This window comes from Chrysochloris asiatica, unplaced genomic scaffold (genome assembly GCF_000296735.1).
Source record: "Chrysochloris asiatica unplaced genomic scaffold, ChrAsi1.0 scaffold00094, whole genome shotgun sequence".
Classification (NCBI taxonomy): Eukaryota; Metazoa; Chordata; class Mammalia; order Afrosoricida; family Chrysochloridae; genus Chrysochloris; species Chrysochloris asiatica.
In genome coordinates, this window is record NW_006408612.1 from 2,861,701 (window position 1) to 2,883,399 (window position 21,699).

Genomic DNA, 21,699 nt, shown 5'->3' on the forward strand with positions numbered 1-21,699 from the left:
GCTCTCTAAATATACTTTTTCTCTTCCTGACTCATTAAAAATATTTTACTGATATATGATAGAATTTGAAAAGTCAATTTCCCCCTTGGAAAAATGAACTAGTTGATAATGGCTTTTAGTAAATGACTTTTTTTTTTTTTTTAAATTTAAAGAGCTAGCACTGATAATGTCAATACTTGGCACACTTGGCATATAAAAGTCTACTTGGTAACAAAAGCCTGCTTGTTGAAATTATTAAAAGTGCTAATATATACATAGGAGCTCTGGTAGCATAGCTGTGAACCTTAATGTCAGCAATTCGAAACTACCAGCTGCTCCATGGGAGAAAGATGCATTCTGCTCCCGTAAAGATTTACAGCCTCGGAAACCCTGTACAGGGTCACTATGAGTCAGTTCTGAATCCACGACATATAACCACCACCACCACCAATATATTCATAAAAAAACCAACTACATTCATTTAACGGAAATTTTACTAGGCACCTATTATGTGTGCTGTGAGCACAGTGAAGGTCAGAATAGGAGTAGGCTGACAGACTAGTTTATACATGTTCTTAGAGCTTGTTTTTTGAAAGGAAAATTCACAAGAGACTGGCCTTCTAAGAAGAGCGAATGTGATTGGTCAGCTGGGAAATCAGTATCTTATCATTCAGAAGCACAGGAAGTGATTCAGTGCCATACTTGACAAGCTCTGGGAGTGGCTTTGAAATGAAAAGAATCAAGGTTGCTTGGAGACAATCTTCAGAATGTGGACTTTCATTTTTCCTTTTCTTATTACAGTAGGCACCAGGCTTTTTATTATAACTGTTTGATCTCTTATTGGTCTGAGTTGCTAGGTCAGTTTAAGACTCCTTTTTAGCTAGTCCCTTTTTATTAGAGTCTTCACTGCTTTCCTGTTGGTTCTGACTCATAGTGACCCTAGAGCTGCTCCTTAGGGTTGCTAAGTCTTTATGGGAGCAGACAGCCTCAACGTTCTCCCCCAGAGTGACTGGTGGGTTTGAACCACTGACCTTGTAATTAGCAATGTAACTGAAGCTTAACCCATTACTTATATATTTAGACCCATACTTTTATAAATTTTTGTTGAATTGAGGTGGAATTATTGGTTATTTAATGTAGTCCACTAAGTACCTTACATTGTTGTTGTTGTTGTTAAGTGCCATTGAGTCAGTTCCAACCCATAGTGACCCTGGATAGGGTTTCCAAGGAGCAGCAGCGCCACACCAGGACTCCAGTACCTTGCATAGTCTGATGCTGATTCTTTTTCTTGAGCTGGAACCTTGATAACGCAGTGGGTAATGCTGAATGAAAGGTTGGCTGTTTGAAACCACCATGCACGCTGCAGGAGAAAGATGTGATACTCTTTTCCCATAAGGACCTACAGTCTTGGAAAGCCTATGGGGCGGTTCTGCTCTGTCCTCATAGGGTCATGAGGACCGTTGGATTTGGGTTGTTTCTTGTTGTTTCCTTGAGATTCGACGCAAGCGTTGATGAACCAACATCACTACCAGATGTCATCGATGCCTGGGATAGGACAAGGATTCCTTCTATAGCCTCTGCTCCAGTTTGCTGATTGGCCGCTCTTATTGGCATTCTGTTCAAATAGTTGAATCCATGGTTGATTTATTCACACCTCTCTCCCCACCTTGGTTGATGGCAGAGAATTTTGAACAGGAGAAGGAATTGAATGTTGTGGATACGGTACTAAAAACACTTTCTGTTTTGGGTGTTTCCTTTATTGCATAAGCTCCCTTGTTCTGAGTCAGGGACACACCTGTGTAAAAGAGTACAAGACAGGAAAGAACTAGAACCCCCAGGCACAAAGGTTAGAAGCGTCACTGGAGACTTGGTTTAGCCCCTGCATGCTCTCCAAGGTAGTAGGAAAAAAAAGTCTGTTGTGAAATTTTGGTTATTGGTGAAGTTAGCTCTCTGGCCAGGTCAAGGCAGGATTATTAGTCATGTGATCTAGTTACAGGCAATAGGCTCTCATGGCATAGATCTCAAAGCTCTTATATAGACTTAATTATAAGCTACCGTGGTCTTGTAAAATAAATATTCTGTATTTATCTTTAAAATAGATACTTTATTGCTTTTTTTTAAGGTACTTTAGTGTTATTTAAAAGGAGCTCTGGTAGTATGGTGGTTACAAATCGGGCTGCGAACCACAAGGTAATCAGTTCGAAACTACCAGCTGCTCCGCGGGAGAAAGATGAGGCTTTCTGCTCCCGTAAAGATTTACAGCTTCGGAAACCCTGTTAAGGGTCGGAACTGACTCAAAGGCACTTAACAACAACAACAGTGTTATTTAAGGCGCTCTGGTGGCAGTAGTGGCTACTAGTCGGGTTGCTAATCTCAAGATCAGCAATTCCAAATGACTAGCAGTTCCACAGGAGAGAGATGAGGCTTTCTGCTCCCGTAAAGATTTACAGCCTAGGAAACCCTATGCAGGGTCCCTATGAATCAGTACTGATTCAACAGCACATAACCACTAACCACCACAGTGTTCCTTAATGTGAACTCGGACAGAAAGGAGATTGTAAAGGAAGCGGTTATAGCACAAGATCCAGGAGCCGGGGAGTGCTGAGCACAGCTCCTGGTTTTGTCACTTAACCAGCTATGTGACCTTGGACAAGTGTCTCTCTCTTAACCTACATCTACTATATTGTGGTGGTGGTGGTGGTGGTGGCAGTGGTTAGTGCCGTCCAGTCGGTTCCAACTCATAGTGACCCTGTATAGGGTTTCCAAGGAGTAGTTTGGTAGGTTTGAATTGCTGACCTTGTGGTTCACAGTCCATTGCTGATCCACAGTGCCATATGAATATCTTAATTAGCTTGTAGCAGAATACCTAATACAGGAATGTGAGTGATGATATTAATACACTGGCAGCTGTTTATTCTAATTATGCAGTAGAATAATTGGAAGGTTAATAAAAATCTAGTCTCGTACAAGTGAGGGTTAGAATTTATAGGGAAAAGAGCCTCAACTTTTTAGTCTGCTGTGTGTGCAAATGTGAAAATCTGAGGCTGAGAGGTGAACAGATTTGTTCCCTGATTTTGCTTGTACTTGTCCAACTGGATCAGCCAGTTAGTATAGTTATAGGGTTACCGGGAGGTGGTGGGGGACAGGTTTTAGATAAACACCTTTGAGGTTATAAATTACAAGGACCAAATCCTTGCCCTCAAGGAGTTGATAAATTAAGTGGAGTTGGGAGTCACCCTTGCCCAGGGAAGTTTACTTTGGGGTGATGGCTCTTGATGGCAAATTCAAGGCAAAGCTTGGAACTGGAGTTTGGAAACTGTTGGTAGATGATGGAGTGTCAGGAAGTATGTGAGCAAAGATACCAAGGCCTTTGTGTGCTCCAGAGGGAGGGGAAGGGAACCAGCTTGTGGTGGATGGCTGGGATGGGCCCAGTGGCTGAGGGGTGACTCCAGTTGTAGTGGGAAGAATGTGGCACAGTGGGCTTCTCACAGTCCTCAGTTTCTTTGTCGCTGAAATGAAGATGCCTGGGTTGCTAGGAGTTGGAACCGACTCAATGACACTTACCAACAACTTCATGAGTGGTGGAGTCCTGGGGTGGCGCTGTAAGATAATGCACTGCACTGCAAGGTCAGTTTGAACCCCCTCAGAAACCCTATACAGGGTCATTATGAGCTGGAACCAACTCGATGGCAATTAACCACCACCACCTCCTGACTGAAGACATCTACCCTCTGGGCATATCAGAAGAAAAAAAAATTCATATGAGATATATGTAAAAGTCTTTATGATTATAGAGTGTCCTCCATAGTGAGTAGGATTTGCGCCCTTTCCCAATGGAAATATTGGGATGCATGACTAGTTTCTACCTTCTTGTTAAATGTTGTCACTTTTTTTTTTTCTGACTCACAGCAACCGTGGATAGGATTTCTGAGGAGTGACTGGATTGGAACTGTTGTGGTTATCTTACAGCACCACACCGGGACTCCAATATCTACCTAGGGCTGCGTTTATCTCCTTTACTGAATGCTAAGGATCTGCCAGGTACTCTGGTATCCAGGTGTCTATTCAGGAAGCAAAAGAAGGGTGGAGCTAATAGCATTCTGATGGAAGGAAGATGAATAGCTGATATATAAGCAAATGGATGTAATAATTTCAGATACTGGAAGCTGTTACTGTAGTAACTGTATAGGACATTCTGGGTGTTGTAGCAAAGTAGGAATAGAGTGGCTTTTAGGAACCACTGAAAAGTGGTCAGAGTCAGAGTAAAATGTGATGCTCTAGAGCTAGTAGAATTTCTTGATACACTGGATATAGAATATGGAAAAGTATCAGGGGTGACTATTAAACTTTTGGTCTGAGGACCAGTGTAGATACTGTCTATTTATGACACTTCATGCTTCATAGACCCAAGTGGAGATGTCCAGTAGGCAAGTGGGTGTCTTAAGAGTGGAGCTTGCTGCAGAGGTATGGGCTGAAGTGGTTGAGATGGTAGAGTCATTGGTGAATGGATGGTGGTTCCAGTTATATGAAGAGGGTGGAGCTATAGAAAAGAATCTAAGACCTGAGCGAGGAGGAGCAGCCAGTGAGGTCGGGAGGTCAATATGGCAGTTATCAACTGACTCAGGTTTAAACGTAGAGAAATCCTTTCTCCAGTTGTCTACTCTAGTTCCTACTTCAATAGGACTAAAAGGTCAAACTTGAACTAGACACTGGAAGTCACAGAGACTTTTTAGGTATAGGAAGTGAGTCTACAGTTTACAGCTCTTCTTGTGGAACAAGATAGAAAATATCATAGTGGTCACACGTCCTACCCTTGCAGAATATATAGGCGATGGGACGCTTTTAGGTATGTAGTGGAGAAAAGGTTAGCAAGGGCTCTTGTCTACACTGGGCCCACCCAGTGTTGTCATTTAAAGCTCTAACCTCATTCTCACTGCTAAGTCTAGACAGATTCAATTCTGTGCTTTGCCTTAAGGTAGGTTTCTCTAATGCCCCTGCTGAGCAGCTGCAAACTCCTTGTGGTCAGTGGAAGACAGGATTTGGCCCAGCAGAGTCCTTCAGAAGCTACTATTTTGATTGGGCTTTTTTTTTTTTTTTTTAAGTCCCCCTAGTGTTAAAGACTAAGAGAAAACTTATCTACAGCCATCTACTGATTACAGAGCCATGTTTAAACATGTTTTGTTTGGAGTAAATCTGTACATGTATGAACTGGAACCCTAGTAAGGATATTCTTTTACCTACCCTCATAGTTTTACCTACCTCCAAAGAATCAATCATCAAAATAAAGAAAATGGCCCCTTCATAGCTTTTTTTTTTAACCGTTTCAACATTTTTGCATGTACAATTCAGTGACATTAATTACATTCATCATGTGCAACCACATGTACATGTCTAAAAGTTTCGCTAACCCTTAACAGAAACACAGTGTCCCTTAAACAGTGACTTCCTCTTTCTCCCATTTCTTGGCTTAAAAAAATCCTGTTAAGTGATAAAAATCAACACATGGAAACAGTTGTCCAATGGACCAATAGACTACATGAACACCCGTCTCCATGACCTCAGACCAAACGATCCTGATAGCACTAAGCTACCACTCTCAGCTACTCTGAGAGGGATCACAGTAGAAGGTCCAGGATAGAGTGGGAGAAAATGGGGCACAAAATCCCAAATCATAAAACAGACCAGGCTTAGTGGTTGGAAAGAGACAAGTGGAACCCCCAGACTATATGGCCCTTAGTCACGCTTCAGGTCTGGAACTGCACTGGCCCCTATAGCTTAATTTTCAGCAGAACAATGGATTTATAATGGATTGAGATGAAAAGGCTAACATTTACATAGGACCAAGTTCTGAAGGGTAGGAAAGAAGGAGGAATAGAAACACCAGGAACCCCGGGGAGGAAGTGGGCTAAGTGAAGTTACATTGAGAGGATTACAGTCAATGGGATAAAGCAAATGTGTTTGAAATTATTTACTGTAAAACTGGTCTACTCTAAACCTCCACCCAGTTCACAATAAAAAGTTAAAGTTTTAAATTTTGACTGGAAAGTCTAACTTGGGTGTTAGTCTGATGATGGAATAGTATCCTAGTCACAGGGAGAGGGATGTAGGCTTGCTCTTCTCTGAGAAGGATTTTACATTGAGGCAAAGCGACATGCAGGATTTAGATGAAAGCACAAGCAAGTTTTAATGCTTCCTCTGTTCTTTCTCACCAGGTAAGGAAGGGAAAAGAAGGGAGGAAGGATCCTCTACTAAAGGGGGTGGTAAAGGAAGAACTCCTCAGCAATTGACAGAGAGTACCAGGAATGCTGAACATGAGCCAGGGCATAGTGGACTGGGGTGGATGTTTCCTGTTGACCATTGGTCCTGGGAAACCAGACCCTTCCCCTTCCAGATAGAGGAGGGTCAGTACATCTATCAGTGACCCTGGTGAGCTTTGTGTTTAGAAATCTGTTCCAGACTTCCCTGGAGAGTCAGTGTTTCGTTCTGCTGTGCATCAGGTCGCTATGGGTTGGTGCTGACTCGATGGTACCTAACAACAACAACCTGGGGGAAGAGAGGGTTGTTCTTACAAGGCCAGTGGAGGAGCTTCAGTGGCCAGGCAGGCTGCCCTCAGCTAATGTGCTCATGTCAAGATTGACCTAGGACTTCCTAGACCAGAATAACTCACAAGGGCCTGTAAAACCATAGCCAAATCCAACCACCCAATTTTAATTTCAAGCGTTCATGATAGTGTCAATTCACTTGCGGCGTTGGTCAGATTTGATTATTAGCTTTTTATCTGAGGCTGGCGTGGCTGTAAAACTTAATCTGTTTTGAGAGTGAGAGACAGTGGGACAGATGTTAAGCTTTCAGGGATCTAGGACAAAAGTATGAACTAGGTTGTACTAGAGAAACACCCAGTCTTGTAGTTACCCTAACTAAAGTTTGGAAACTTTAACTACTTTCTGGGATAAATGTGATGACCAAGAAAATCTCAGTACACCATGACCTTTGTGTGGAAGGGCCTAGGCACCCAGGATGAGAATGGGATTGGCCATGAAGCCCTTTCTAAGCTACCTGTCCACAGCACAGAGGACTCTCCCAACTTCAAGGTCTTAAAGAGGTATTTCTTGTGTGTCCCTGAATACACTATAAGGGTTTTTGTTTGTTTGTTTTTTTAACCCAAATTATTTACTTCATCTTTGAGCCCTTATAAAATCTTACAGCTGCTCTCTTGATTACTTTATTTGAAACAACAAAGTTCTGTTTTATATAAGCACATTACCTTAAAATGACTTCAATCAGTTTCAATTGTGGATAAATGACAGTCCATTTGGCTCTAAATAAATAAAATAAATACTTTAAAGCAGGAGGAAAAGAAATATAGCTTACATTTAGTAATCATCCCTCAGGATTTGACATTATAATTGCAACTCTCAGATGTTGATGTAAACTTCGAAAGCCCAGTACAATAGGTGGCTAAGATGTGGAGACCGTAAGTTTATAGGTGTAGGCAGAATGAAGATAAATGTTCTGGAAAGGCTCGGGAAAGCATTGGTCTCGCACAAGGTGCTGTCTAAGAAGCAAATGGAGTTTGGATATGCTTCATGAATACAAATAAAAGCTATTTTTAATGAATGTTTAGTAAGTTGTCATTGTTAAGTGTTGTGGAGTCAGTTCTGACTCATAGCAATCCTATATAGGGTTTCTGAGGAGCAGCTAGTGAACTTGACCTGCTGACCTTGCAGTCTAGCACATGAACAACCCACAGCGCCATACTTAAATGTGTAAGTTTAGGTGTTCACATGTTGCCAATTGACTGTTTTCCTCTACATTCATAAAAGTTTAAGTATTTACATTGACCAGAAGACTTCCTTTAGGATTTTTCCCTCATGGGAGTGGTCTTGTATTTAGGACACAAGGTATATGAGGTGGTGGTGATCATGGAAGGAATGATGAGGTTATATTAAACCGTGGGAGCAGTGGTTGTTCTTGTTAAGTGTTGTTGGGTAGGTTCCAACTCAAGAATATATATAGGGTTTCCAAGGAGTGACTGGTGGAGTTGAACCACCAACCTTGTGGTTAGCAGTCCAGTGCTTTTCCTACAGCTCCACACCAGGACTCCAGTGGAGAAGGGGGAAATATGCACCTTCAAGTTGTAGGGAAACTCCGCAGGAAATGTAAATTGGATGCCTTTAAAAAACACTTGGGTTTTGTCAGTGCTTCAGATAGAAAACAATGTGTGTAGATTTGCCTCCAGGCTTTTGGAGACTCTCTAATGGCTGAGAGAAGACTGAAAGGTAGAAAGCAGGTGGGGTGTGACAATTGGGGTACATTGTGCATGGACTGCCCTGTGTCCCTCTCCAGATTAGGTGGGGACTGGAAATGAGTGGATCTGGAAGAACAAGTTCATCATCTGGACCATGGACGCCCGATGACACTATTATCCCCCAGCTGTTTACCTAAATTAGGCTGTGACAGTTCTTTTAGGGAGGTGGAAGGTGTTAACATAATGTGATTTTTATAAATTTAAATTGATTCCAACACACAATAAGTTAGAATATTTTTATTCTTTTTAAAAAAAAGCTTAGGGAATGCTAGGGCCTTCTTTTTTTTTTTTTTTTAGGAATTTTTTTTTTTTTTCCTTAAATGTTTTGTGAATTATGTGATAGTTTACACGGGAGAACATTAGTTTTACATTCATTCTATCGTATATCATCTCATTGCTATGATTACAATCCCCTCCATGCAATCCTTCCCCCGTACCCCCCAGGTCTTCAGCACACAATCACTCTCCCTCTCTGGATCTAAAGTCTCCAGCTGCTCCATCGCTCCACGTCATCATCTCGGCCTCCATTTCAGGCTAGGGCCTTCTTACAGTGAATGGTGACAACCAAAGAATGAAGCTGCCCTCATTCTAGCACTTGAAGAGGAGTTTGCAAGTTCCAGCGCTTGTTTCCTCTCCACTCAGCCCAAGGTCAGCAGGCTCCACCCAGGACTAACTCCCTTTCAGAATGCTTGCTCAGGGTGAGGCCTCATTAGAAATGGACCTTTTTATATAGCAGCAAAACAAAAGAGAACCTAGGATTGTTTATTGGGAGTGTGATGAGAACCAGCAGCATGAAGGGAATGGCTGAAGTAAACCAAGAGAAAAACAGGAAGAAACAGATCAACTGGGAACAGAAAGAGAATTTAAAGAAATCTTTTAGTTAAAATGCTCAGGAATTTGAGGCTATGTCAAATCCACAGAATAAGAATAGGATACTTTATTATATAAAGGGAACCATCAGAACAAAGAAAGAGCTTTTAGAGATTACAAATCTAACAGCTAAATTTTTAAAGTTCTATAGAAATGCTAGAAAATAAAGTTGAAATAAATCTCAGGACCACAGAAAGGGAAGGAAAATGAGAGAGGAGAGAAGGATTAGTCCAGGAGATCTAACACCTGAGTGATTATTGAATTATTGAGATGATCCCGGAAAAGGAAATGTGTTGAATGAAATGATCAATGCATAATTAGAACTGTTTCCTGGAAGGGATATGTCTACAGCTTGAAGGAGGCCTTGTTGTAGAAGGCAGTAAGTAATAAAGACTCTCACAGACACACTATCAGAAGGTTCAGAATGCCTCGAGGGAAGTGGAGAGCCACTCCCAAAGGAATGAAAATTAATAGGGACGACAGGTTTTCCATTGGCAATACTGGGTGTAGAATCAACACTGGGTGTAGAATCATTGCCTTCAGAATTCTGGGGAAAACAAAACAAAACAACGTTTCAACATTGAATGCCATACCCAGTTCAACTGTCAAATCAAGGATGAGAGCAGGGTAAGAATGTTGTTTTTTTTGCAATATATATGGTCTCAGTGTACCAGTTATGCAGTGGACACTGTTCCTTAAGGTGATGTTTGAGGAAATGATTCACTAAAGCATGAAGTATAGGCTCCCAGATAAGAAGACTCAACCCATGATAAGAATGAAGGGGGAAGTCCTTGGAAGTACTTGCTTGATGAGCAACCTGTTTATATTGGAGCAAGAAGTTCCAGAGCTTCGAGAAGGAAATCTCGGCAAAGAAGAGATTCTGATGTAATACAAGGTATGACTGAGCACTTATCAAAGATAGGTCGCTAGAATAAAGGCAAACAACAGAAGAAAAAGGAAAGGCAATTAGAAATGCCAAGAAAAGCAAAAGTCACCGTCCAAATGTGCAGTACACCAAGTTAGTGAATGTAAGAAAAGGAATTCTGTTTGACCGTGATGCTTGGAACAATTTCTTTTGAGGCCAAGAGCTGTGTATATTGTTGTTGTTAAGTGCCATCTCATAGAGACCCTATATAGGGTTTGTGAGTTTGAACCTCTAGCCTTGAGGTTAACAATACAGTGTTTATTCTACAGCACCACACCAAGACTCTTCCTGATATTATAGTTGTTAAGTGCCGTCGAGTTGGTTTTGACCCATGGCGATCCTGTATAGGGTTTCTGTGGTGAGTATGAAGCGCCAAACTTGAAATTCAAACCTACTTTGCAGTCCAGCACATTAACCCACAGTGCCAGACCAGGACTCCTTCTGATATTAGTCCCAGATCAAAAACAATGTGAATGCAGCACCAAATGATACTCAGTTGTATAAAAGCACAGATGACCTGTGATTATAAAACTTAAACGAAAGAGACTCTAATGTAGCATAAAAGAATAGCTGATGGCTGGTAGGACTTGACAGAACCAAGAGGAAAGCTTCAGAGAAAAGGTCACAGTGTCAGAAGTGATATCTTACCAATTTGGGGATCGAGATTTTGTCCAAAGTTGATGGGGGAGAAGGGATAGAGGTTAAAATGTGTTATTTAAAACACAGAGTAACAAATAATGGAATTTAAAATGATAGAATTATTAAGTATTGAGGGGAGATGGCAAGTAGGCTTTGTTTTTTTTAATACTAAAAGGTCAGTAGTTATTGTAATAGAGTTTGCTGATAAATCAAGAAATAAAGGTATAATACCTAGTTTCATGGAGAAGTAAGTAGCAGTATAAAAAGCGAGATTTGCCCAGAGTATGGAGCTTGGGACAATTTTGCAGTCCGTTGCTTTCCACCATAAGGTTAATTTTATTTTTTATTTGCTATCATTTACTTTTTTTTTTTGAAGTTTAAAAACAACATTTTTTTAAATTGTGCTTTAGGTGAAAGTTTACAGAGAAAATTAGTTTCGCATTCAATAGTTTGTGTATATAATGTTCCATGACATTGGTTGCATTCCCCCACAATGCATCAGTCTTCTCCTCTTTCTGCTCTGGTTCCCCGTCTTTTTTTCCATCCAAATGTTCTATCCTTCCTGCCTTCTGGTGTGGTGCTGTAGGATAAGCACTAAACTACTAACCACAAGGTATGAGGTTCAAACCCACCAGCCACTCCTTGGGAAGGCGTATACAGCCACTTCTACTCCTTCCCAGTAAAAGCCAACTTGATGGTACTTAACAGTAACCTGTTTGCTCAGTTGTGCTTATGGAAAATATTGCCCTCTGCTCTTGGAATTGATTATTCTAAGGACCATGTTCCTCTCTGTTGTTTCATTTATGGGTTTCTCTACTGTTCTGTCTATTGTTTGGCTGAAAGGTGGTCTCTGGGAATGACTTCAGTTCACATCAAAGGATGTTTTAGAGCCATCCACAGTCAAAGAGGTTTCTGGGGTCTCAGTAAGTCACATCTTTTTTGTGAGTTTGATGTTTTACTCAACATTATGTTCCCACTCTATCTAGGACCCTCTGTTGTGATCCCAGTCAGAGGCCAGTAGTGATAGTCAGAAACCATCTAGTTTGTGTAGGCTCTGGGTCACGTAGACTGTGGTTCATGTGGTCCATTAGTCCTTTGGAGTAATTCTTCCTTTGAGTCTTTGTATTTTTCACTCGCCTTTCCTTTGGACGGAAGGAGACCAACAGCTGTATCTCGGATAGCTACTCACAAGCTTTTAAGACCCCAGATGAAGGATGCAGAACATTGTCTTTATGGACCATGTTACACCAGTTGATGTCGATGTCCTCCTAGTCTGTTGTCCTTTGCCTTTGGACTGCTCCATAGTTATTGCTCACCTTATAGGCCTGTCTGATTGAAAAGTCGAGCCACAGGGTGAGTTCAGCTTCAGGTATGGGGACGGTGTTTAAGGACTGTAGTCTCAGGGGTTCTATCAGTCTCTTATCAGACCAGTAAGCCTGGTCTATTTTATGATTTTGAATTTTGTTCCACATTTTTCACTCACTCTGTCCAGAACCTCCTACTATGATACCTTTCAGAGTGGTTGGCCATGGTAACTGGGTACCATCTAGTTCTTCTGGTCTCAGGGTTGTAGAGGCTGGGATTTGTTTGGCCTGGTAGTCCTTTGAACTCTTCTTTGCCCTCTGCTGGTAGACAGTAAGCTCCTGAAATACTCTGTGCGGGCTCCATTTTATTTTAGCCACTGGGGAGACAGTCTGAAACAAGATGGTCGAATTCTTTGCCTTTCTTGAGTATAGAATCCCCTGTAGTTCTGGACTTCACATTCTCTGCCTTTTACATTTTCCTGTGTTTGGGTGTTGCTTCACACATTTTTAACTTTTAAGAAAAACGAACATTAAATTTCAGGAAGGGTTAAATTTGACATGGCTCAGTTGTCACAGTAATACAGTCTACTAATTTCTCAACTCTTAATTTGGGCATGCTAAGAAGCGGTATTTCAGATTAAGCAATAATAGTGGCCTTGTTCTAATGCAGTGATATTTCACTTTTCCTGGGATAAAGCTGAGAGCTAGAGGCAGAGTCTTTAATCCTTAAGGAAATGAATTATTGCCAAAGACAATGAAGCAAAGCTACTATTGTCTTTAGAGTTTTCAAAGGACTTCAGTTTCTAGAAGTTTTGATTGAAGTAGTTATGCAAAAACAAGCCCACTCTACTTGGGGGAGGTCTTGAATCTATGAACCAAGAGTGTGACTGACGTGAAGACTTGAAGGGAATACAAACATGACTTCTTGTTGCTAAGTGCCATCTAGTTGGTTCCAACTCAGAGTGGCCTCATACACAGCAGAGTGAAACACTTCCTGGTCCTGTGTCATCTTCACAATTGTTGCTTTGTTTGAACCCATTGTTTGAACCCTGTGTCAGTTAGTCCTTTTCCAGGGACTGACCCATCCTGATGACATCACCAGAGTAGGTACGTGAGATGAAAGGCTGTCATCCTTGCTTCTAAGGAGCATTCTGCCTGTACTTTCTCCAAGATTGTTCATTCTTCAGGCAGTCCTAGGGAGCTTCAGTATTCTTCGCCAACACCATGATTCAAAGGCATCAATTCCTCTTTGGTTTCCCTTATTCATTGTCCAACTGAATATGCATATGAATTGATTGAAAATAGCATGGCTTGGGTCAGGCACACCTTAGTCTACAAGTGACATTTTTGCTTTTGAAGACTTTGAAGAGGTCTTTTGAAGCAGACTTGTTCAATGTAATAAGCATGAAAGTAGACCCTAAATTTTTGTGCCAAGAATTCAGATCCAGACTCCAAAGACCTGAGTGTACAGCACATCTTCACGTTCCTGCCGCAGTTGGAGTTAGTCTCCTGCATTATTTTTTTACTATCTCAAATATTGTTTCTAAGGACAGTGCTGTGGTTTTACAAGTTATGAATGTCATCCTGTATTTTATACACAAATTTCCAATATGTCGGAATTCCCAGGCAGTTTTTATTTCAATGCAGCTTTAAAACTCTTCAGAGATGACTGTCCCCTGGCCATGTGGAAAGCCATTTAGAAAGTATTTTTTTCCTGAACTTTTCTGTGTCTAAAAAAAAATTTAGTTTGATCCCTGATTCTTGCCCTTTGTGGATACAGTTTTTCTTTCTTTCTTTACCTAATTTCTAGAGTCCTGGTGGGGTTCTGTAGGATATGCACTGGACTGCTAACTGCAATGTTGGTAGTTCAAATCCAGCAGCAGCTCTTTGGAAACACAACATAGGAACGCTATGAGTCAGAACTGACTCAATGTCACTTAATTTGGAAATAGACTTCTCAAACCATTTAACTTCTACCATTTCCCTATGAAGGTCACAATCGTTATGCCCTCCCTCTTTCACTCTGAATGTAGAGCTGTTACTATAGCTCTGATTTCGCTCTGCATACGGGTGGTTCAGTAATAAAGGAGAGACCTGCCCAGAGAGTACCGTGGGGATCACATGGAACTGTCTCCATGGCTTGGAGCCCAGCTCTTGACAAGAAAGGACAATGGTGGGAACAGGAAGACAGCTGGGACTTGAAATCTTGGCTTTCAGTGTAGGCTAAGGTCCTCCCCAGGTACTCCACCTGGCGCTGCACCTACTCTGCTACCTCTGGAGTTGGCAGTGTCTGACTTCGCGCCACGTCCCAAAGGACTTACATTAGGTAGTAGATGGATTGTGCTCTGGTGTCATAGTGTGATTGGACACAACTCTCTTTTCACTGTACCCAATCCTCACTTAATCAGCATTCTTGGGTTCCAAAGACCAGGTTTTTGAAATTGATGTTATATGAGAATTGGGCATGCCCTGTCTTCATGCCTTCCGCACCCAGCTCGCTGCCCATTGGACACCCCTAGTGAGTCTCAGTATCCACATGGTGTGGTTGGGAGTTGTCAGAAGTTTTCTGTCTCCCACCCTGGGCAGGAACCTTGCTCATTCTCTATCCACCCTGGCCCCACAGCCCTATGAGGCCCCCTCCCCTTTCCTCACCTTCTACCTACCACACCAGCTTCCTGGGCACCTTTGGGCCCTCTCCCGGCCTCTCCTTGCCCATCCTTGACCACAGGTTGTTGCACAGTAGTTCTGTACCCTCTGTGGCCAAACAAAATCATTACAGATGAACCCAGGCCTCTGGTAATCATTCAGGGTGGCCCATGGAGGGTCAGCCTAGACTCTGAAGGCCCCACCTGAGAATTTTTCAAAGTTGTTGCAAATAACAAGATAGTAAGTGAGGGAGGCATAGCCAAGGATAGCCTCAGCTAGTGGGCTGTGACCTGGTTCCAAGCAGAGTTCAGAGCCTATGCCAATTTTCTGAACCAGAGAGGGCAGTGTTACCTTGCAGATGAAGGTACCAGTCAAATGTTGAGTCCACTTGTCGTTACCACAGTCTCTCAGCAAGATCCTTCTTCACCTCATGACTCCGGTTCTACCGTTTACCTCTGTTTGAACCCCCACCATGGTCTTCCTGAAAGCGTGGTCCCACGACACAGGGTATAGTCAGAGCATGGGCCCGCTCTGTTGTTCAGTGTCTGCTCTGGTCATCCCAGAGCCTGGAGCCGTGCTGCCTCTATCCCCAGGTGGGTCACATGGGAGGTGGAGACTCGCTGGGCACATGTCCAGGTGTCTAGAGAAGAAGGATGGGTGTTGGCACAGCCCTCAGGGAGACACTTTGACAGCTAATATTGTAGTCCTGGTGTGGCATTGTACAGTAAGCACTGGACCGCAAGGTCAGCTCAGCTTGAACCACAACATGGTAGCTGTGTGCCGTGGAGTCATAGCGACCCTGTACAGGGTTTCCGAAGCTGTAAATCTTTACAGGAGCAGAAAGCCTCATCTTTCTCCCACAGAACAGCTGGTAGTTTCAAACTGCTGACTGTGCGGTTCACAGCCCAATTTGTAACAACAACAACAACAACGCTACCAGAGCTCCTGAACCACAACATAGGTGGTTCAAACTCAGCAGCCACTCCTCAGAAACCTTATAACCGGGTTGCTACGGTTAGAACCAACTTGATAACACTTAATAACAACAATTATTCCCTTAAATACATTTCTCTTCTTTTGTGGGAGGGCTTCAATCTGTGAACCAGGAGTGTGACTGACTTGCAGACTTTCTTTAAAATTTGTAATTTCCCCCCCAAAACTTGTGTTCTTCCCCGCCAAAATGTGTTTAAAATGTGTTTTTCTCCCCTCACCCCCAAACTGGATGCTGTTTCTTCCTTCCGTGTAGTCTGATTTAATCCGCAGTAGTCCCATAAAAAAAAAAAAAAAAAAAATTCTATAAAGCGTTGGCATTTTAAGCATCTGTGAAATTTTGTTTATTTCTATCATCAGCCAGCCAACTCAAGTTACACGCCTACTCTGTCAAACTCGGGTTCAAATCTTGCTGGTAGCCAGAGTGGTAAGGGAGCAAGTGGAAAGATGAAGTACTAAAGAGGGAGACAATCTGCCTCACGTCCACGGAGCACCTAAGCTGCAGTTAGGAGAAAGGGCTGGAGGAAGTGGGCCCGTGTGTGTTAGTGGAACAGAGCTGCACAGCTTCTTAAACAATAGGAAACCCAGAAGCACCCGCCCCCTGCCTGGCACAATAGTTGGCGGAAGCATGGGGCTCCATTGGGGGTAGTCTTTCCAAGAAGGGCAGCTTGTGTCCTGGTTTGACCCTTCGTCCCATGAATGCAGAGCTCCGCAGGCCAGACCACTGAAGCTTCCCCCAGCCCCCTACAGCCCCCCAGCCCTGTACTGTTAATCTTTGACTCCTCACTTCCATTCTCTCTGATTCACCTGGCTAACTCCTGCTCGGCTGTGTCTTCATAAAGCACTTCCTCCCAGCCCGGTTTTGGCGCCTTCCTCTGGACATCCACACAGTACTCTGTCCCTTCCACTCATTGCCTTCTTCTCCCTATAGTTTGTTGTTGGGTGCTGTCAAGACAATTTTGACTCGTAGCAGTGCCATGTGACAGGATACAATGGCCCCATAAGGTTTTCTCGACTTTATTCTTGGCAGAAGCAGATCCCCAGGTCCTTTTCTCCCGCAGTGGCTAGTAGGTTTGCTTTCGGTTAGCAACCAAGTACTTACCCATTGTACCATCCGGGCTCTTTCCCTGTGCTTTAGTAAGCTGTTCATGCATCTGATTGCCCTGGAGTTTCAGGGATAGGATAATTCCTCCATCATCTCAGGAGACTCTTGATAATTATTGAGTGAATGAGGGGCAGCAAAGAAATAACCTGCCTTAGCTCCTGGGCCTTTTGGGTGTGGTGAGGAGAGGAAGTGGTTAAAGAAACTTGGTAATTTTAGGGCTCCTGGGCTGTTCTACATAGCCGTCCTTTGGGATTATAGGCAATCTCTTCCCCAACCTTCACCCACCCAACTGCAATATTGCTTTGACTCTGCCTTGCCTCAGCCTTTGTGGATTCAGCCTGCTGAATACAGTCTGCCAGCAGCCCGAGCTCCTCTTGGTTCATTCCTGTTTGTCTTGCCTGCTAAGGTGATTCTGACTCATGACGGCCCCATGTGTGTCCGAGTAGAACTGTGCTTTGTAGGGTTTTTGAATGGCTGATGTTTCAGAAATGGATCACCAGGCCTTCCTTCTGAGTGAACTCCACCCTCCAACCTTTTGATTAGCCAACAAACATAGTCACCATTTGTGCCACCCGGTAACTTCAGACTCCTTAAAATTCTGAGTTCTGTTGACTGGAAAGTAGCTTTGTTGCTGTTAAGTGTTATCGAGTCGGTATGACTCGTAGTTGACCCCATAGAGTGTGTCAGAGGAACACTTTAAGGTTTAAACTGACAACCTTGCCTTTAGTAGCCCTGGGCTTATCCTACAGCTCCACACCAGGAGTCCAGAAAGTAGCATGAGGGAGTGAAAGTGGGTCCTGGCTGCCTACTAGCTGTGGATTTTCCGTGACTTAGAGCCATAGTCCCCGTGAAGGCTTCTGTCTCTGTCTCGCTCAGCTGCTGTCCGGTGCTAAAGCCCTGGATCCTGTGCATCTGGCCTGGCATTTTGTTTATCCCTCCCAGTGCCCAGAATGGTTCTGTTCCCCACCTGCTGAGAAAATGAATTCATGCACCAAGCAGTGTAGGCCAGTTGGCCAGCAGGGTGCACGTTGGAACTTCTAGATTAGGAATGGCATTAACTGGAGCAGGCATGAGGTGGACCTCTGTCCTTACCTCTGCCTTATGTCAATAGGAGCCGGGCACTGAGGACACAGCCCTGTACCTGGGTGTGCGCTTATTTGATCCTTCTTGTGAAGTCTGATTCTGGGTTGGGAGGAGGGATGGTGCTGGGACGTGGGGATGGGACTAGGGGGATCCGTCCCCCAGGTCACCCTGCTTGTGTCTGCCTGGGCAGAGTCTGACGCTCCATGCCCTGCTCTCCAAGTCCATTTCCTCCAGCTGCACTAGCTGCATTGTATGGGCTTTTTAAAGAAAAAGCATTCAATCCTTTATTGGGAATCCCTGCAGGGACAGAGCTTTGGGGACTGTTTGGTTTGCATTGATTTGCTTTTGTATCTGAGATTCGTGACTGTCTTGAAGGCCAGGAGTAGCTAGTTTTTCTGCTTAGAGAGTTGCTTGTTGTTTTCAGGTTTGTGTCCCCCCACCCTTTTCCCCCCAGCTCTGTGTGGTTTCCCCTTAAACTCTTTGTTTCTCTCTGTCAGATCATGTGTGTGTTCTTTCCCTTTGTTTCCTTTCCGTTGTTCATTAGTCAGCCGGACCCCAAGGATTATAAAGATCATGGTGAGTAAAGAGTGCTGGCAAAAGGAGCCCTGGAAAAAGGAAATGGATCGCTTAAGATCCCTCTCTGGCTGTCAAATAATGAGACTTCAAGGATAGTGTATTGGTTTAGGGGCTCCTCTTACAGGAGAAAAGAGTCCTGGTGGTCCAGTGGTTAAAGTACTCAGCTGCTATCCACAAGGTTGGTAGTTTGAACCCACCAACTGCTCCAGGGGAGAAAAGACCTGGTGATTTTCTCCCATAAACATTATAGCCTAGAAAATCCTACAAGGCAGTTCTCTGTTCTCTAGGGTCTCCTTGAGACAGAATCAACTTAACAGAATACAGCAACTTACAGGGATGACAGGAACACTGGAATTGGAGAGATGGAGAAGTATTACACTGCCTAGAGTATGCGTGTTGTTGTTGTGTGCCGTGGAGTTGGTTCCGACTCATAGTGACCTTATACAGGGTTTCCGAGGCTGTAAATCTTTACAGGAGCAGAAAGAGTCATCTTTCTCCCGCGGAGCTGCTGGTAGTTTCGAACTGCTGACCTTAAGGTTCACAGCCCGATTCATAACCACTACGCAGAGTATGCGTAGCACTGCAAAAATCTTTGAGCCCCCAAATCCTTTTTGAGAGACTCCTTGGATAAGAAGCTAGTCAAAGATGACAAGAATACTGAGAAATAAGAATTGGAAAGAGACCAGGGACACAAAAGAAATCAGTTCTTTTATATGATAGGTACAGGCTGGGTTCTAAATCTCAGGAAACCAAGGATATAGGCAAAACTACCATGGTGTGGTACTGTGGGATAAAGCACTGGACCACAAGGTCAAGGGTTCAAACTCACCAGCCGTTCTTGGAAACTGTATAGAGAGGGTCACTATGAGTTGGAACCGACTGGACAGCACTTACACCAACAGCTCTTAAAAATACCTTAGGAATTGAGATATTACCAATTAATAAGTTAAGCATGGCCATTTTTTTACCCCCTTCAGTTTTTGTCAGCTGAGTTCTATATGGTATACTTGGTTTAGGTTAAGGATTCCTTGGGTGGTACAAACGTTAACCATTCAGCTAGTAACCAAAAAGGTTGATGGTGTGAATCCACAGAAAACACCTTGGAAGAAAGGCCTGACAATTTACTTCCAAAAGATCACAGCCATGGAAACTCTATGGAGCCACAGGTATGCTCTGACATGCATGGAGATGCTGTGAGCCAAAATCAGCTCCATGGAAACTGGCTTGGCTTTTGTTTTAAGCGTCATGGTCTACGTATCTTTTAAACACCAGACTCTTACCCAGAAAAATGAAAATTGATAGGACAGACAAACATATTTTTGCTTTATTTAAATACCCTTTCCTTTTTTGCCTAACTTCTATCGTTGTATTTGTGTGTGTTGGATGACTCAGTCATGAACTACAACTCTGCTCTCCTCTATGTTCAGCTGCTGAAGCATTAGACTGCTTATTCCTATAAAGATTTTCCATCTTAGAAACCTAAGGAGCAGCTCTACTGTGTCCTATAGGAGTTGCTATGAATCAGAATCAATTCGATGGCAAGTGGGTTTGGCAAACAACAATTTTGACTAACCTTTTAAGTTTTAATTAAACTCACATCTCTAAGTTTTCTCTGTTTTGTTAACAGGTTGCTAGTGGGGGCCCCTCAGGCCAAAGCTCTTCCGCTGCAGAGGGCCAACCGGACAGGGGGCTTGTACAGCTGCGATATCACTTCCCGGGGACCATGCACACGGATTGAATTTGATAACGATGGTGGGTTTTTCTTGCCTCACTGTTCCTCTAGTCAGCTCGCCACTACCCCACTTGCCCTTTCCATGTGAAGGAAAAGAGGGTTCAAGCATTTATTTCTGAAGACCTCTTTTAATTGACTGGCTATAGTCTACTAGCTTTTGCCCTGAAAGGAGCTCTGCTGGTACAGTAGTTAAGTGCTCAGCTGCTAACAGAAAGGTCAGCTGTTTGAAGTCATCAGCTACCCTACCAGAGAACGATGTAGGATTGCAGCCTTGGAACCTTGATGGGGGCAGTTCTACTCTATACTGCAGGGTCCCCATGAGCTGGAATCGATTCAACGGCAGCAGGGTCTGTATCTTGTTGTTTGCTTTTTAGTTTGCCCGTAAACACTGACTATGTTAATCATACTGGGATGCATTGCTGTTTCTCCTAATCCTCATTTCTAAAATAATACAGTGTATTGATGTTGCCATCTAGTGATATACTGAGATCCTACAGGATGGAATTCATAGCACTGAAGAATGTTGAATGCACTCAGCAAACAAAAATTCTCATTTGGGAGAAAGATTGTTCAGATGCCAGGTTTCTGTAAAGTGAGAACTAGTCAATACAGATACAGTTTGCTCTGTTGCCACAGTAGAAACTTGCCTAGTAAGAACTCTGGGTGGCTGGAAGATGCCATCCCATTAACATCTAGATTACTCAGTTTCTTGTAGATTTGGCAGCATGATGAGTATCCAAGCCAAATTTTGACTTGCTGGGCCTAAGTCAGTTTGCAGATTCATGCTTAAGTTCTCTTGCTGAAAGCTTTTAAAAATAACATTTGTTTATTTTTGTTTTGTTTCTCCAGTGAGAAAGTAATACATGTTAATTATAGGAAACTTATAAAGTATGTGGACCTCTAAAGAAAAACAACAAAAGCCCTATTGATAATCTTCATAGCTTGATATAAACATTCTGATATATATATATTTTTATTTTCCTTCTGGATTACTTCAGGTTGTTTAGTTCTTATATTGTTTGTAATGTTTTAAGATTGAAGATTTTGCCCTGCTTCTCACTGTAGAAAGCAAATATGCCTTGCTTTTTTTAAAGAAGAAATTTGAATGCTGATTATGGGCGATATAGGGGTTTAACAAAAAATGAGCACATAGTGATATTTGTGGCTTCTCATTTGTTAGTTTGACTAAAAATAAATATGTGGCTTTGTCTTTTGTCACTGATAATGGTATGACTTGACAACTAGGAGACCTAAAATGAATCTGAGACCTTCCCTTCCCATCTCAAGTATGGAAAAGAAAAGTGTGTGCTTTTATATAATACATTTGCCAGTATTTAGAGAGGCCCCTATATTCTGTTAGTTTGGATTACACAGTGAAACCTGTGAGAGGTGGAACTTGATGGTCTGTTTTGTTTTTCTGGGTTTTGTGAGTTTTCAGCCTTAAACAGGGTACATACAGTCTTACCACTTTTCTGTGGCTTATTTTAATGGAAAATATTTGAATTTTCCTTTTGACAGGTTTCCCCCTGTCTAGCTTTTTCA

At 42.8% G+C, this 21,699-nt stretch overlaps 1 protein-coding gene across 2 annotated transcripts in view; it reads left to right on the forward strand.

Annotated features, from left to right (window-relative positions):
- Positions 1 to 21,699, forward strand: part of ITGA6 (integrin, alpha 6) — a 91,179-nt gene that overhangs the window by 16,637 nt on the left and 52,843 nt on the right. For both annotated transcript variants that reach the window (XM_006866640.1, XM_006866639.1), the window contains exon 2: positions 20,053 to 20,177. In XM_006866640.1, coding sequence (XP_006866702.1) covers positions 20,053 to 20,177 — 125 coding nt within the window. The remainder of the gene's footprint in view (positions 1 to 20,052; positions 20,178 to 21,699) is intronic.